Source organism: Mus pahari, chromosome 18 (genome assembly GCF_900095145.1).
Source record: "Mus pahari chromosome 18, PAHARI_EIJ_v1.1, whole genome shotgun sequence".
Classification (NCBI taxonomy): domain Eukaryota; kingdom Metazoa; phylum Chordata; class Mammalia; order Rodentia; family Muridae; genus Mus; species Mus pahari.
This window is the reverse complement of record NC_034607.1, coordinates 15,689,876-15,706,231: the sequence shown is the minus strand read 5'-3', so window position 1 is coordinate 15,706,231 and position 16,356 is coordinate 15,689,876. Positions and strand designations below refer to the sequence as shown.

At 50.5% G+C, this 16,356-nt stretch overlaps 1 protein-coding gene across 1 annotated transcript in view; it reads right to left on the bottom strand.

The window, feature by feature from the left end:
- Positions 1 to 15,511: 15,511 nt before the first annotated feature.
- The window catches only part of LOC110335358, a 1,596-nt gene continuing 751 nt past the window's right edge, over positions 15,512 to 16,356 (bottom strand). Inside the window, exon 3 of the mRNA XM_021217439.2 lies at positions 15,512 to 16,198. Coding sequence (XP_021073098.1) covers positions 15,682 to 16,198 — 517 coding nt within the window. The 3' untranslated portion in view covers positions 15,512 to 15,681. The remainder of the gene's footprint in view (positions 16,199 to 16,356) is intronic.

The window sequence follows — 16,356 nt, the reverse complement described above, 5'->3', positions numbered from 1 at the left end:
CTCCTCCTCCTCCTCCTCCTCCTCCTCCTTCTTCTTCTTCTTCTTTTTCCAGCAAGTAATTCTGATGTATTGGCAAAGGAGGCCAAGGAAGCCAGTGGTCCAGCCAGGTAAGGCTGGGTAAGGCTGCCCCACTGAACCAACTCCGTTACTTCCATCCCAGGCCCCTTACCCCAGCCCTATCTTTGTTCTTTACTCCTGGGTTTCTTTCTGTCACCCATGCCCGGTCCTTGCCGGAACATGATCCTGGATATAGTGAGATTTCAACCTCCTGTCTACCTTCTCCTCCCCTCCCTTCCTTTCCGGTTCCATGCCTGTCAGGTATTACAAAGAGTGCTATGGAATTTGTCACAGTATACATATGTCTGTCCTTCTGTCAGCCTGTCTGTCTTTCTAGGCCAGATGGACAAAACCAGGGCCCAGGAAAGGGCGGGGGAAGTTGAGTGGACCACAGTTCCTTTCCGCAAACTTGCCTGGGGACTGAGAGAAGAATCTAGGCAAAGAGGTGACAGAAAACCCGAGATGTCTCCTGAGGCGTCTGAGGAGAGTCAGAACGGAGACATCTCAGGGCCCAAGGGTGCTCGACGAAGTTGGAGGGAAAGGCCTCCTAACCTCCCCTCACCTTTACCTGTTTCTTCAGAGAACATTCCCAGGCCACCCACTTTCTCCAAAAAAAAGGCCTTGAGCCTGTTTCAATGCCTCTGCCTCAGATATGCTCAGGAGCTCTGAGGAGCCAAGCCCAACTCCCAGGGATGACATCGCATCCTTAGCCCCTCACTCAAGGAGAGGGGCCGCCTGGTGGGAGGGCCTCTCTCCTTTTGCTTCATCTGCCCTATGTGGGCACTGAGAACCAGATGCAGGCCGATCAGGAAGACAGGCAGGACAGAGGAGCACAGAGCAGGAGAGAGAGGGGCTGTGTAACAGAGACCCAGCAGGTTATTCGGCTGTGGGCCGCAGTCCTGCTGCCCCCTAACCTGAGGCCTGAGGAGATACAGATGAGCCTAAGGAGAAGAGTGAGTTGCTGTGGTCAGGGTTCTAGGCACACAGGAAGATGGGCATGTCCCCACAGCCAGAGGGTAACCAGCCCCAGCATACAGCAGGAGTGCATGCCTCCCGTGGGGACCACGGGCTTGCATCTGGCTCTACAGCTCTGTGGGGCTCCAAGGGGCGAGGAAGGGTCTCTTGATTAAGCCTGGCCTTCACCAATTCCTCTGCCCAGCTATGCAGCTTGTCCTAGAGAGCCCCTGCCTCCAGCTCCTCAGATCAGGAGTCTAAGCATACTTCGCCATGCCTAGCTTTTTTTTCTTTTTAAAGATGTATTCATTTTATGTATATGAATACACTGTCGGTGTCTTCAGACACCCCAGAAGAGGGCATCAGGATCTCATTACAGATGGTTGTGAGCCACCCTGTGGTTGCTGGGAATTGAACTCAGGACCTCTGGAAGAGCAGACGGTGCTTTTAACCAATGAGCCATCTCTCCAGCTCCCATGCCTAGCTAGGGATTGAACTGGGATTTTCGTGTTTACACAGCAAGCACTTGACCTGTGTCGTCATCTCTGTCCCCTGAAAAACAATTCATACATATATCCAAAGATACCATAGAAGGTATTTTAAAGATAATATTACTTACGATGCTATCCAAAATGCAAAGGGAACTGTGGAGTCAGTAGACAAGAGGCAACAACTGGGTAGAAGAAGCAGATAGAAGCTGCTGTCCAAAGAAGTGTATGCAGAAAGTTAACAGGTGAAGGGCAAGATCAACTTTATCAGTAAATGGCAAATGCAAATTAAATACAACAATGAAACAATCATTCTGTACCCGTCAAATTAATAATGATTTCAAAGGTTGGCTATTCCAAGTGGGCATGGGGGTTGTGAGAAAGTTCATGGTCACAAAAGCAGTTGGTGAGAATAAATTCATGCATCCTTATGAAATCACTTTAGCCAGATTTATCAAACTATTATCCATAGTCCACTATGTGCAGACAACTACACTTCTCGTGACGATGGAGAAGGAGCAATGATGTGTGCACAAAGAGACAGACATAAGAAGCTGTTTGTTGTGGCCTTGCTTATAGTAGTCATGCTGAGAAACCAGACAAATGGCCACAAATGGAGAAGAAGCCGATAGCTGACTCCTCCTCTCCATTGGAGGGTGCCATGCGGGTCTGTGTGCACTCACAGACACAACGTTAAGTCACCAAGGCATACTTGATTTTCAGAAAAACAAAACTGCTAAGTAACACATAATATATGCCTGTTAAAATGAAGAGACAAGCCAGGCGTGGTGTCGCTGGCCTTTAATCCCAGCATTCAGGAGGCAGAGGCGGGTAGTTCCCTGTGAGTTCTAGGTCAGCCTGGTCTATATATGGAGTTCCAGGACAGCCAGGGTTATACAGTGATACCTTGTCACAAAAAGAAAAAGATTCGTGCTGTGTCTGCAGACTCAAACACTGTGGGTGTTTGTGAACAGGTAACACTGTCTTAGTTGCCTCTCTCATTGCTGTAACAAAATACCCTAGGAAAGTAACTTTTAAAGGAAAGAGGGTTTGCTTTGACTCACATTTAAAGGATCCATCATGGTGGGAAAAGCACTACCCCAAGGATGTGAGGCAGCTGTCACCATCACTGTGGGTGGCTGTCAATCACATCAGTGTGAGGAGGCGTGTCAATGTGTGTCAATCACATCACCATGGGCAGCTGTCAATCACATCATGGTTGGGATGCTGGGGAGGTGACTCTGGTTCAGGCTCTCCTTCTCCTCTATCACAAGCCAGGCCTCCAAGTCATTGGATGGCGCCACCCACATTCATGATGAGTCTTTCTTCCTCAGTTAAGCTTTTCTGTAAATGTTCTGCATGTGTGTGCAGACTTCTAGATGATTCTAAATCCTGTAAAGCAGACAGTGAAGCTTGATCCTCACAAATGTGTCTAAGAATCACCCTTCAGGAGGCCACCAAGGGTGGAGAGAGAGAGAGAGAGAGAGAGAGAGAGAGAGAGAGAGAGAGAGAGAGACTATGTGTGTGTGTGTGTGTCGTGCACACACATGCAAGGAGGTCTTTGCAGTTTAGTTCTCTTTTTATACATTATGTAAAAGTTTTACAATTTTATACTCTGGCTCTAAAACATCTCTCAAAAGACCATGTACGAAGGCTTTGTGCCATTAGGAAGAATCCTTAAGAGGTGGAAATTGGGCTTTGAGATGGCTCCACAGGTATAGGTGCTTGCTAGCAAGCCTGACGACCTGAGTTCGATTCCCAGCGCACACACATGGTGGAAAAGGAGAACAGACTCCGCTAGTTGTTCTCTTGACTGCCTGTGCATACATGCAAATAAACGCGTACACCAAAAGGATTTTTTTTTTTTTTTAAGTATTAAGATGTGGAGCTTGGGAGAAAGACACTCAATCCTGGCCTTCTGCGGCTTGTCTTCATTACTATTGTGGCTGGGTTTGGAGTCACCGAGGTTTATGAGTTTACTGTGAGATGTTTCTAGGGAGGTTTAGCTGAGATGGAAAAATCCATCCACACACACAGTGAGTGTAGTGGTCTCATTCCATAAGCTCAGGTCCAGGAGCCTTCCTTTCTCTCTAACCCTCCCTCACCCCATCTCTTTTTCTCTGCCTCTCTTTGTCTCAAACAGAAGCAGTAAGATCCTCTCTGTGATGGTAAAATATTTGTGTCTACACGTGGGTGAAGAGAACCAAAGACGGTACACCTCTGAGCACTGTCTTTGAAATTCCTCTGAACTTATAATGGTTTAAGGTTTAAAGGAGAGGGCTAGCAAGGTGGCTCAGTAAGAAATGGTGCTGGCCAGCCAGGCGGTGGTGGCGCATGCCTTTAATCCCAGCACTTGGGAGGCAGAGGCAGGCGGATTTCTGAGTGGAAAAAAAAAAAAATGGTGCTGGCCACCAAACTGACAACCTGAGTTCAATTTCCAGGGCCCACCTGGTCGAAGAAAATCACCGAGTCCCCACAAATTGTCCCACAAATGTCCACATGCATGTTGTGGTGTGTGTGTGTGTGTGTGTGTGTGTGTGTGTGTATCAATACCCTTACCTTTTTTAAAAAATAGAGTGCACGGGTGAACGTGGAGGCCGCTGGGTTGTTTCTTTGAGACTAATTAGAAAGACGGCTGCTTTGAACCATTCGTTATGGGTTGTTAGGTGGACACTAATTCTTATTTTCTGGAAGATATGTGAACAGCCTTGAGAAACGTCTGTGTTCTCCACTATTAAAGCAGGACTCTGGTGCTCTGTATCAGTTGGCAGAGCCTTTTGACTCCCCTGATAGCCCGTGGCTGGGTGAGTAAGGAAGTACGTGTTGGGGTAGGACATGGGACACGCCCCTTTAAGCCAGACATTCAAAAGGAAGAAACAGGCCGACTTCTCCAGAAATCCAGGCCAGCTTGGTCTACATATGGATTTCCAGGTCAGCCAGGGCTACACAGTGAGACCTATCTTTAAAAAAAAAAATGCATGTTGGAGGTAACGACCCTGGTGTTAGGTAGACATGGTCCTAGGATGATCTGTATCCAGATCGTCACAGAACTCTTGCATCTATTTCCTAGGACACCTTTTTTGGGGAGCTGGGAAGGAACCTGGCAGTGACAATGTCATTCGTGCCCACTGGGAGGCAGCAGAGGACGGAGAATGGTTCCCAGCTCTTACGCTGGCGATGACACCAAGCTGGGATCTCTGGACCCTGCAAATAAAGAAAACCTTAGGGAGGTTGTTTCGTCTGCCTTCGAGGTTGTAGAAGCTCCCCCCCGCCCACCCTTTCACCAAGCATCTTCATGGATGAAGTTACCCCGGAAGCCTGAATCTCCTTGAGTTACTCTGATACCCAACACCTGGCACCTGGCGGGAAACCATAAGCCTGTTTCTGCGCCCCCTGCCGCCCTGGCACCACTCTGCATCTGGTACGAACTCCCGGTGCAGCGTTCCTCGTGGCCGCTAGGCGGAGGTGTGGGACCACCTGCCAGGAGCATCCAGTCCTCTGAAAGCAGCGGAGTTGGAGCTTGCACAGTGGGAATGTCATCTCCTTATGCTGTGAGTGTAGTGTGTATGTGTGAGAGTGTGTGTGTGTGTGTGTGTGTGTGTGTACGCGTGCCCATGCTCCATGCTCGCAACACACACACACACATACATACACACACACACACACACACACACACACACCTGTCTACACAGCCCTGAACAGCCCCAAGGTAGGGCAGGCAGGAGTTACAGGGTATAAACATCAGACCCCCACCCTCAGAATAGAAATCCTGGGTTCCTCACTAGCCTGGTCTATTTTGAGACCCTACCTGATGTCCAGTTCCAGACTATTTTTCAAAATGTATTGTGTGAAGTGCAGGGTATCTCCTGGCCTAGGTGTTCAATATTCTACACACTGAACCAGGGCAATCGGAAACTGGTAAGCCTGAAAACCCAAGATAACTTACTTAGTTAAATCCCCTCCGTCTTTGTCCGTCATTTTAAAAGAATATAAATCAGAGTCCATCATTCCTCAACCTGAGTCAGCCCAAGACCTCCCAGCAGGGCCCACACCATCATCTGGCCCCACCTGACCTTCAATTGACCTCTGTCTCAACTCCTCGGGCTCCAAGTCAGACACTCCCACGTGTGACACTGCATTCGAGGTCCTCTCTGCCATCTACGATGCTGCCCCTCCCCCAGAAGTCTGAATGACCATCCCTTATTTCATAGCGGGCTCATCCAAGTCCCTACCCCCACCCTGTCCCATCCCCACCCCACCCCGCCCCCAGCAGTCTCCCAGCAAAGCTTTACCTCTTTCACAGCAAGAACTTACCCTAGCTAATACCACTTAGGGTTGTTCTTGTGTTTTCTTCCTCCCTTGGAGAAAGTGTAAGTACCCCAAGGCCCGGCACTTTATCTTCTCATTGTGAGCCATCTGAAAGACAATTACTAAATGTCTGTTGAATAAATGCAGGATCTAGCAAATGTGGACTTCTAAGAAGGATTCCACTGGTGTCTGACCTTTGTCCATTTAATTCAGTATGTATTGTGGTGCACTTGCCTGTACTGACCGTGTGGAATTTCAGTATTGAGATTTATTGTCAGGAGTGGAAATACCGGCATAGATGGCTAGACCCAGGCACAGATGGGGAAGGGAAAGGCACTGCCATCCAGCCTTGTACAGTCTTTTCCCTTCTCTTGTGGCCAGTGGACATCATGTGAGCCAGGTCACCACGGAGGTGCTGCCCCAAAGGGGTGACTCATCCACCCACTCATTTTTCTGCACGTATGTCTCCCAGATGTAGGAGGGTGGGAGTTACATTCACAACCACAGTTCCTCTGGCTTCCAGAGAGCAAGAGTGGCTTGGAGATCTCCTGTCTGCCCCAGCTCCGGAGCAGCCTGGGGTTCCAGAGATCACCCACTGGGATCACCCGCCCCGGCGCCTGGAGGAATGACTCGTTCTGTGATGACCCACAGAGAGCAGAGGTGGAGGGAACCCGGAGACACAGTAGCCAACTTACTGGGGGAGATGAGGAGGCTGACTTGCACAGGGGAACAGGGACTTGAGGCAGAGGGATGGCAGAGGGCGGTCGCCTCCCAAAAGATTCATTGAGATCCCCTCAGGTAGCTTCCCCACCCCAACTCCTAGCAGAGCTGAGAGCGCACTAGGGCGTTTACAAACTCCGAGGGAGAAAGTTGAACGCAGGAGTTTCATGATTTACACAGTGTTTGGACGGGAAGATTAAAGTTGGGAAGAGGCGGTCCACGCACCAGCACTTGGGGGAGGGGGCAGAGGCGGGCGGGTCTCTGTGAGTTGGAGGCTAGCCTGATTTACATAGTAAGTTCCAGGACACCCGGGGCTACACAGTAAGACCCTGGACGGAAGAGGCGGGGCTGAAGAGAGAGACAGAGAGAGAGAGAGAGAGAGAGAGAGAGAGAGAGAGAAGAGAGAGAGAGAGAGAGAGAGAAGAGAGAGAGACAGAGAGAGAGAGAGAGAGAGAGAGAGAGAGAGAGAGTGTGTTAAGGATGGGGGCAGGATGCGGAGGATGGAAGAGCCTTAACCCTGCTTCTAGCAGAGTCTATACTGAAATTTTGTCCCCTCCCTCCCTCTTTACTCGCTCTGCACTTCTCTCTTCCTTCCTCCCTCCTTCCCTTCCTCTCTCCGTCCCTGTTTTCTCTCTCTCTCTCTCTCTCTCTCTCTCTCTCTCTCTCTCTCTCTCTCGTCTCCAGGGACTGTCTCTCACATTCACTCTCCTTTCCTCTTTGATTTATGCCACAGAGTGGAACGACCTTCCCTGACCTCATTTTCAAGTCGGCGCGAGCACACCCGGAGCCCGCACCGCACATTCCGGAGAAGGAAGAAGCGCGAGCTACACTCACACACCCACACTATCAACCGTGGCGCGCACACCGGAGACTCGGACCGCGGGACCCTGCCGGGGCCTCGACTTCACTCCAGCTCTAAAGTCATTTTGGACCCTGCAAGGGCTGTGGCGGCTCAAAGAATAGAACCTCATTAGCATCTTGCTTTGAATATCATTTGCATTTTATTCATCTCCTGTCAAAACGTTCAGAACACTTCCTCAGCCCTCAGTTTTTTCCTTCAGCTGGTGAGTCCTAGGCTCCCATCTGAAGCAGGTTTCCTGGGGGCCCCACCCTTGCCGTCCTCGCGTGGCCACAGTCCCCACCCATTATCTCTAGACGTCTCAGCAAGTTCCAGGCTCTGTCCTAAGAATACTAGTCTAAACCCTTGCAGCATCCACTGAGCCAAGTACTCTGTGAGAGCCCTTGAACCAGGAGGAAATTGAGTTACAAAGGTGCCTTTGTCCGCCAGGTGTTAGAACTAAACAATCGGGAACGATGAACTTAAATCCAAGAAAACAGGACGTTAAAACCCAAAGGCTTCGCCACTGGCTGCCCGGCCTCGTGCAAGGTCAAACCTAAGGCAACCACAGCAGAAGGTCTGTTTGCCTTCAAGGAACAAAGTCATCCTCATGCCAGCCACGACCCCTCCCCCAGCCCGGCCGCTGTGGGTGGGGGCGGGGGGACCAGAGCCCATTCCCAGTCCCCCCCTGTCGCCGGACTGGCCCCTTGTCCTGACCCCTTTCCCAAGCGCCGGATAGGCCTGGTCCGGTCGCCTGGCTCACGGGGTCTTCTGTGTGCACTGACTAGTTAAGAAAAATAAACACCGTTCCAAACTAAGGCCATTTCTTTCAAGCCGAGCTCCGCCGCCTGCCAGAGAAATGCAAACAGCGGGGGTGGGGGCGGCCGGAGCTTGCCCCGGCCCCCGCGAGCGAGCTGCGGGTGGGAGGGCTGGGCCCGGTAACCTGAGCCTCCGCGCCGGCTCCCCGCGCGCTGCCCTCCGCCTGCCCCTTCGCCCCTGACCCCGCCGGAGACGCGCCTGCCCTCTGCGGCGCTCCCCAACCCGGGCCGGACCCTGGCCAGCACTGTCAGGCGCCCAGAGTTGCCCTCTTCCCCCACCGCGTTCAGCCCGGGGAACCCCCATCACTATGGGTCACCCCTGGGGCTCCCCCAGCCTTGCTGCCACCTGGCTCCCATCAGCAACACTCTCCTGCTGTGGCCGCACACCAGGTCTAAGTGCTAGGGTCATTAAACGCCAAAGAAAGAAGGGGAGGTGACAGGAAGCCTAACAAGGTTGGGGACCGCTTCTAGACGTGCCCCCGCAATGGGGAGGGACACAAAAGGTCGGGGAGGCACGGAAAAAGGCTCGGCCTGGCACAGCCTGGCCACCATGGGTCGGATCAGGGCAAAGGTTTAGCTTATAACCGAGAGTAATTCAACCAAGGATGAACCAGGCTCGCAGCCAGGCTCGCTTTGAGGGTAGTTTATTCAAGATCTTCAAAACCATAGGGCTCGGGCCACCAGGGGGAGGATGTCCCCAGGCCGCTCCGAACTCCGCTGGGAGGAAGGAAATGTAAGTCACCGTGGACGCGACAGCGCCACCCTCGCTTGTCTTGGTTCTAGAGAGGCCAGCCGCTGCACGTGCGTGAACGCTGCGGGAAAGAGTTGAGAGCCTGGAATCTTGGCAGGATGGAGTCACCTACTCCGGGAGATGCCGCGCTGCGTGGGCCTAGCGATCTCGCCTGTCTGTGGCAGAGGCACCGTGGGATCCCCCACGCCCTCGGTCCCCTAAGGGCTACCGTTGGAGCTCTGAGGAACCTCAAGGCCTAGAGGTTGAGTCTGCCGTGCGCCCGCATCGTTCGAATTCCTTCTCGACGAAATGTGGACCAAGCTGATGGCTTGAGAAAAGTTTGGGTGCGAAGCTCCTGCCTCCTTCGGGTCACTTTCACTCCCCAGATTCTGTAGCCCGTATCTGACCACCTGTCCTAGTATTGTCTCCCAGCGGGGGCTTTCTCCTTCCCCAGCTCCTTGTCTAATTTGCGGACCAAGTGCTTTCCCGAGATGCTGAGCGCACAGGCAGGCACACGAGTTCCTGCACGTTTCTGGGCTCGCTCCCTGGTGGTCTCTGCACCTGCCTTAGGTTAAAGGGCGCATCTCGCTGGCTGCCGAGACTCAAGACTCCTCGGCAGTCCCAAGCCTTGACTTTTCTGTAGTCTCCTGAGCTGTACAGTACAACCAGAACTCGTCAGGCATGCGGGCCACTCGTTTGCGGACGCGCACCTTTCCCCGCACATACGTGCTCTGAGCTTTAGGGATTCCGGTCCTTGCACTTTGGTTAAGGGGACAGATGTAAAGTAAGCCCGGGAGACTTCTCTTTACCTAGGCTTCAAATGGGAACTCTTCTACTGGTGTAATAAAAAGAGGTGTGTGTGTGTGTGTGTGTGTGTGTGTGTGTGTGTGTGTGTGTAAACATTGCTTCCAGTGTCCGGGATCTCTCTAGCTTCCTAAGTCGGTTCCCTTCTTCGCCCGACGCCAAGCAGTCCCACCAGAAAGAATCCATTCATTTGGGATCAAAAGCACCACTTTGGACGCGGGCAATAAATCTGTGTGCCCCTCAAGTCGAGCCAGCTGCCGCTCCTCCTGGACCCTGCAGTGTAGACGCCCTTAAAAAGAGCCCCCAGTGAGATCAGATTTGAAACTCCACCTTAGGGTTCTGGGTCCAGCCGCGTTTGACCGGTCAGACCCTCGGCGCTTTCCCTCTAAGTCCGGCTTCCCCTTCTGTCACCCAGCCCCCTGCCCTGGCGCTCAATCTCCGAGCGAGGACTCGGCTGACAGTTAAATTGCAATGTAGGCCGGGCTGGGGGTTGAGAAGGGACCGCGTGTCTTTAACGGGCCGTGCAGACAAAGCGTCTATCCTCGGAGCAAGAGAAGCCGGGCGCAGCCTAGCACAGACCTGTCAGCGTGTCTCCCGCGCTTGGGAGAGAGTTTGCGAAGTCATAATTATATCTCTTAACCTGTCTTGCTCTCTGTAGAAGAAGGTCCCATTATATTGAAATGAGATTATTAGCCATCAAATACTTTCTTTCTCAGGAGTTTTTTTTATTTTTTTTTTTAAATTCAAATACCTTAACGACTTGGCAATTGCATTTTCATCAGATTTAGTTGGCTCCCCGGCCCGGTGCGGGAGCCAGAGCAGGAAAAAGCAGCTGAGTGGGGAGGGACGAGGAGGTCGCAGAGAAGAGCAACCCGTCATACATCCTTTCCTAGATCTAGTCTCCTGGGCGGGGACATCTGGGCTCAGGGAGAGGACAGTGAGCAGAGAGATAAGAAAAACTGCACAGACAGGGGAATATCTCCCATCTCACACAACGCCGGCTCCAATCATTTCTTTGCAAATGGATTGGAATTTTCGGTAGGGGCGGACCTGGAGGGCAGGACACAGATCAGGCAGGGGAAATTTGATGGCTGGCCAGATCGGTGTGGGGTTTAGGGCACCAGGTGAGGACTAAGGCTGGAGCCTGGGCTTGGCTGTTTCCTCTGGAGCCTGGCTCTATGCTCCAGCCAGCTTCCCCGTGGATGGAATTTCAGTGTGCAATGCAGGAGTTTCCCCCGTTACGCCCAAGGTCTGTCTGGTTTTACCAAAGATTGTGAGCCCCTTGAGGGATGAAGCCCATCTTGTTTCCAGAACCTGGAACCCCGGTCCCTGCTGCCAACAGAGTGTCCCTCCCCTCCTTGGACTGGGGGCCTGCAGGAGGAGGATGTGAGGTGGAAGATTTTTCCAGACGGTAATTGTAAAACCCCGGTTTTGTCTTCTGCTGGAGTGAGGGGGAACTAGGCTCATGTTTTCCTTGGCTGCAACCCAGACTCAAGGAAAAACTTGGGGGGGGGGCAAGACAGCCTCCAGCCTTCCTTACCTCCGCCCCCAACTCCATACCCAGTAAGTGCTTCACGTTCTTCTGGGCTGGCATTCCAGTCCAGCTCCAAATGGCACAGGACTATTTTCTCTATCAAAGCTAGCCCTCTTCAATAAGGAGAGCTTAGGACCAAATTTGGCGTCTGGGTCAGGTGAAGGGAAGAGCCTGCACACTGTCTTTGAGCAGCCTCCCAGGTCTCTGAAGCTCCAGGTCTTTCTTGTGCAGATGAAAGGCTCTCTGGGTGCTTTCCTTAATCTCTGACAGTGTTTTCCTGTAATGAAAGTCCATAGGTCAGGCATGATCATCTGGAAGGTTCTAGAATCAATCCTCTCTTCCTGTCTCTTCAGAAGGAGGGGAAATAACTGGTCACCAAATGTGGCTTTAAAAGCTTCCAGAGGGGCTGGAGAGATGGCTCAGCGGTTAAGATCACTGACTGCTCTTCCGAAGGTCCTGAGTTCAATTCCCAGCAACCACATGGTGGCTCACAACTATCTGTAATGGGATCTGATGCCCTCTTCTGGAGTGTCTGAAGACAGCTACAGTGTACTTACATATAATAAATAAATCTTTAAAAAAAAAAAAAAGCTTCCAGAAACACGCTCACAGGTGTGTGTGTGTGTGTGTGTGTGTACACGCGCGCGTGTGTACACATTTGTGCAGTATCTGAGGAGGCCAGAGAACCTTTGATGGAACACTAGAGTTCCAGGTAGTTGGGAGCTGCCACGTGGGTACTGGGAGTTGATCCAAGCTCCTCAAGAAGAGAAGCCAGTGCTCTTAACTATGGCTCTATATACAAGAAGGAGCAACTCCTATGGTGGTAGAGTCTGACCCTCTTCCAGCCTGGACTGGCCTGATAGGACCTTGCCTTGATGTTCAGCAGGGTAGTGGAGAAGGGACCTGTGGCTGTGGATTTAAATGACCTAAGCAGGGAAAACAGAGTTCTGTAGGAAAGTTTTAAAACATACCAAAACTTGACAATGTCACTCTGTAAGGCACATTATCCTCATCACTAAGACAAGGTTCAGAGCCACCGCCACCGTGTTTTCACACAGGTGGGATGGGATGGCTGCATTAGTTAACCAGTTCTCCTGCCCCAGGTAACTGCTATAAATGCAAAGGGGGGGGGGGAACTGAGGCAAAATAAATGCTGGTGATGCCCCTACACCCCAGGGAAGATAAAATGATGGGGCCACAAGATACCTCATTCAATGAAGTTGCTCACTGTTGAGTCTGATGACCGTCCCCAGACCTAGTGGTAAGCGGAGAAAACCAATCCCCACACACTACACACAGAAAATAAAACATGGAACTAAACCTGGAGAGATGACTCCACAGTTAACAACTACTGCTGCTCTTGCAAAGGACCCAGGTTCGGTTCGCAGCAACCACATGGGATGGCTGGCAGCTGCCTTTAAGTCCAGTTCCAGGGGATCTGCTGCCCTCTTCGGGTCTTTCCTGGCACCTGCATGAGTGTGTTGCACATACGTAGAAGCACCTACACACACATGCACATAATACAATTTAGAAAACCATTTACAAAGTTAAGACAATACACAATAGTACCTGATACTTGCTGAGCATTGGCTATGTGCCCAGTTCTTTTTACAAATAGTATCCCTTTCACAAGAAATTTTAAGATAAAAGAGATTTTTAGTTTGGCCAGTTAAGACTGCTTGCTGTTCCTCCAGAGACTGAGTTTATTTCCAAACACCCTTGTCTGGGGGGGGGGGGGAGCTCGTGGCTGCCTGTAGCTCCAGTTCCAGAGATGTCAATCATCTTCTACACCTAGCACATGCACATACCTCCCCCCCACACACATACATACATACATGCCACACATACACATACCCCACACATAACACACACATAGCCACACACACAAACCCACACACATACTACACACACAGAGAGAGAGAGAGAGAGAGAACCCACACACATACCACACACACACATAGTTACATACACAGACCCCACACATACCCCATACACATACCCCATTCATACACACACATGCCCACCCACATACACATAATTAAAAACAAAAGCTTTTTAAAATATTTAAAATGTAGGTCAGCTACTGCGACACGCCTGCAATCCCAACACATGCATAGTAAGGACAGAGAGGTTTTGAGCTCAAGGCCAGCCTGGGCTACATACTGAGACCCTGTCTCTGAAGCCAAAGATTTCAACTGTGAATCAACGGGGAGGGGCCCAAACATTCAAATAATAGCAAGTGAATTAGAGGAAGACAAGTAGAGGACTGGGTTTTTTAAAGACTTACTTTATATGTGTCTGTGTGCCCTGTGCACTCGTGATGCCTGGAGAGGTCAGAAGGCGGCACTGGGTGCCTTGGACCTGGAGTTCCAGACAGCTGGGAACCACCATATGGGTGCTGGCAAATGAACCAACGTCCTCTCGCAAAAGCAGAAAGTGTCCTTAACCACGGAGCCATCTCTCCAGTGCCCCCATAAAAGGGTGTTTAAGATGAGAATAAAAAAAAAAAAAAAGAAAGAAGAAAAAATTGTGATCATGGTTACAAATATCTGTGCATATTCTAAAAGTCACCAAACTGTATACTTGAAGTAAAGAAAAAGTGCAACATGTAAATTTCAGCTTAGCAACAGTTGCTTACTTTCAAAGGGGTAAACTGTGGGGCTCAAGAGGAGGGTTCAGTAGGTAAGAACACTGGCTGCTTTCCAAAGTTCCAGGGATTGATTCCCAACACCTACACAGAGGCTCACAACTGTCTACAACTCCAGTTCCAGAGGATCCTCCGTCTTCTTATGAGCTCTGTGGGTACTTTGTACATATGGTGCACAGACATACATGCTGGCTAAACACACACACACACATACACACACAAAATACTACTACTACTGCTACTTACACTACTACTACTAAGAAGAAGAAGAACACAAAATTTAAAGGAAAAGTGAATGGCAGTTGGTGCTGCGGTTTCTCCTATAAACCTGTAACCAGTGTTTTGAAAATTCCACACAAACTACGGTGTCCAGGGACTAGGAGGGTTCAGTAGGTAAGAACACTGGCCTACTGAATAGTTCAAATATGAGAACTTGAATTCAGATCCCCAGGACCCATGTAAAGACAGACGTAATCTCAAGCAGTTCAGGGGCCAGCCTGGGGATCATGGTGGTGAACAAGAGACCTTGTCTCAACGTGGAAGATGAAAACTGACACCCAAGCTTGTCCTCTGACCTCAGGACACATGAAGCGTGGTGGTGCCTGTACAGAGCACAGTTTTACAACAGCATCAGAACTCAGCAAGGGCCTGAGAAGAAACCATTGAATGGCTCTAATGGAACTGGACTTTTGCAATTGTACTGGGAAAAGCAAGCCAGGCTCAAAAGACAAATATGTTGTGTTGTCTCTTATATGCAGGATATCTCTGTGTGTCTCTCTCTATATATGAAGAGTAATCGGGTCATTCTCAGTTATATAACCAGTTCAAGGCCTACCTGGTAAATTAAGTCCTATCTCAAAACAAAGAGGAGTAAGAGGAGGAGGAAAGGAAAGAAGGAAGAAAGAAGGAAAGAGGAAGAGAGGGGAGGAGGAAGGAAGAGAGTGGGGGAAGGGAGAAGGGGAAATGAACACTTAAAACTTTTACACTGAAATGGTAAAAACAGCAAGAAAATTGAAGGATCCAAGTACATCGATCCCAATTTGTTGTTTTAGTTACCCAAGGAGGGATGCTTGGTAAAGGGAGTCACACCATGCTAGAGACAGGGCTTCTCATATCCTCGCATCATGTCAGTTCTCGTGTACATCCACAGGCTCAGCACAATTCCCAGCAAAATCCCAGTCAGTTTATGAAAAAGTGACCTGGAGTGTCCCCGTCCATGTCCTATGGGAAGCTGGGCTCTACAGAAAAATGACCCCACTGTGTGCCGAGTGGGCAGCCATGTGAAGAATCAAGGCTGTAGGTCATTCCCAGGATCCATGCCTGTAATCCCAGCAATTAGGAAGGAAGAGCAGAAGGATCGGTAGCTCATAGCCAGCCTCATGTACCAAGTGCCAGGTCAGCCTCGGCTACACAAGGTCCCAACTCAAGGTCACGGGGGCTGGAGAGGTGACTCTGTGGTTAGGGGTGTTTGCTAAGGACTCCTGGTTCAATTTCCGGCAACTCACAATGGCCTTGAACTCCAATCCTAGGGGTCTGGGATCCTCAGGCCTCCACTGGTGCCTTCCCCCATGTAGTACTCTTACAGTCAGGCACACACACACACACACACACACACACGCACAAATAAAAATAAAAATATATTTTGAAAGATACACTGGGATACAGTATTCTGGAAGTCCCAACTGGGTTCACAATGAGGATAAAAATACATTCTCAGTTAAAAATTGACAGTTTTGCGTGTTTACACTGGACACAAAAATAGTAATTAATTGAGCAGGCACGTTCATTTCAGTAAAGGTGGCATAGAAGACTTGTTATCTTCCATCAGTGAGGTCACCGGAGACACTGCCCTGGGGATGTGAACCCCTTCAACATAGATAAAGGTGCTCAGAGCTTGCCCTGGCAAAGGTTTGGGGAGTGGATGAATAAAGCCCTTGGGCCACACGCTCATAGGCACCAGCTGGCGCAGAGGTACCGGATCTCGCCAAGATAACAGCTGGGACTTGCCCTCGGCTTTTTCCTTCGGAGAGTGGTGGGAGAGCTGAGCGGGAAAGACTGTCTCCCTGGGAACTAGTGTCTTCCTCTTTGAGGGCAAGCTGGACGGCACCCGAGAGAGCAGAAGAGGGACTGGATCCGGCCTGGGGTGGAGGACCGCTTTTGTCCGCAAGCTGCACCCACACAGGCAGACCTTTGAAGCGTGGTGCTCCGTGGAGGGGCAGAGCTCATTCCCAGGTGAGTGGGAGTGCGGGATGCCCTGGGTCTGGGTCTTCCACCTCAATCCCTTGTAGAGTTGGGGTTTCCTTTAAAAATGGATAAACAAAAGAATGCGTGAAAGAAAGAAAGAAAGAAAGAAAGAAAGAAAGAAAGAAAGAAAGAAAGAAAGAAAGAAAGAAAGAAAGAAAGAAAGAAAAAGGGAGAAGAGGGAGGGATGGAGGAAGGAAGGAAGGAAGGAAGGAAG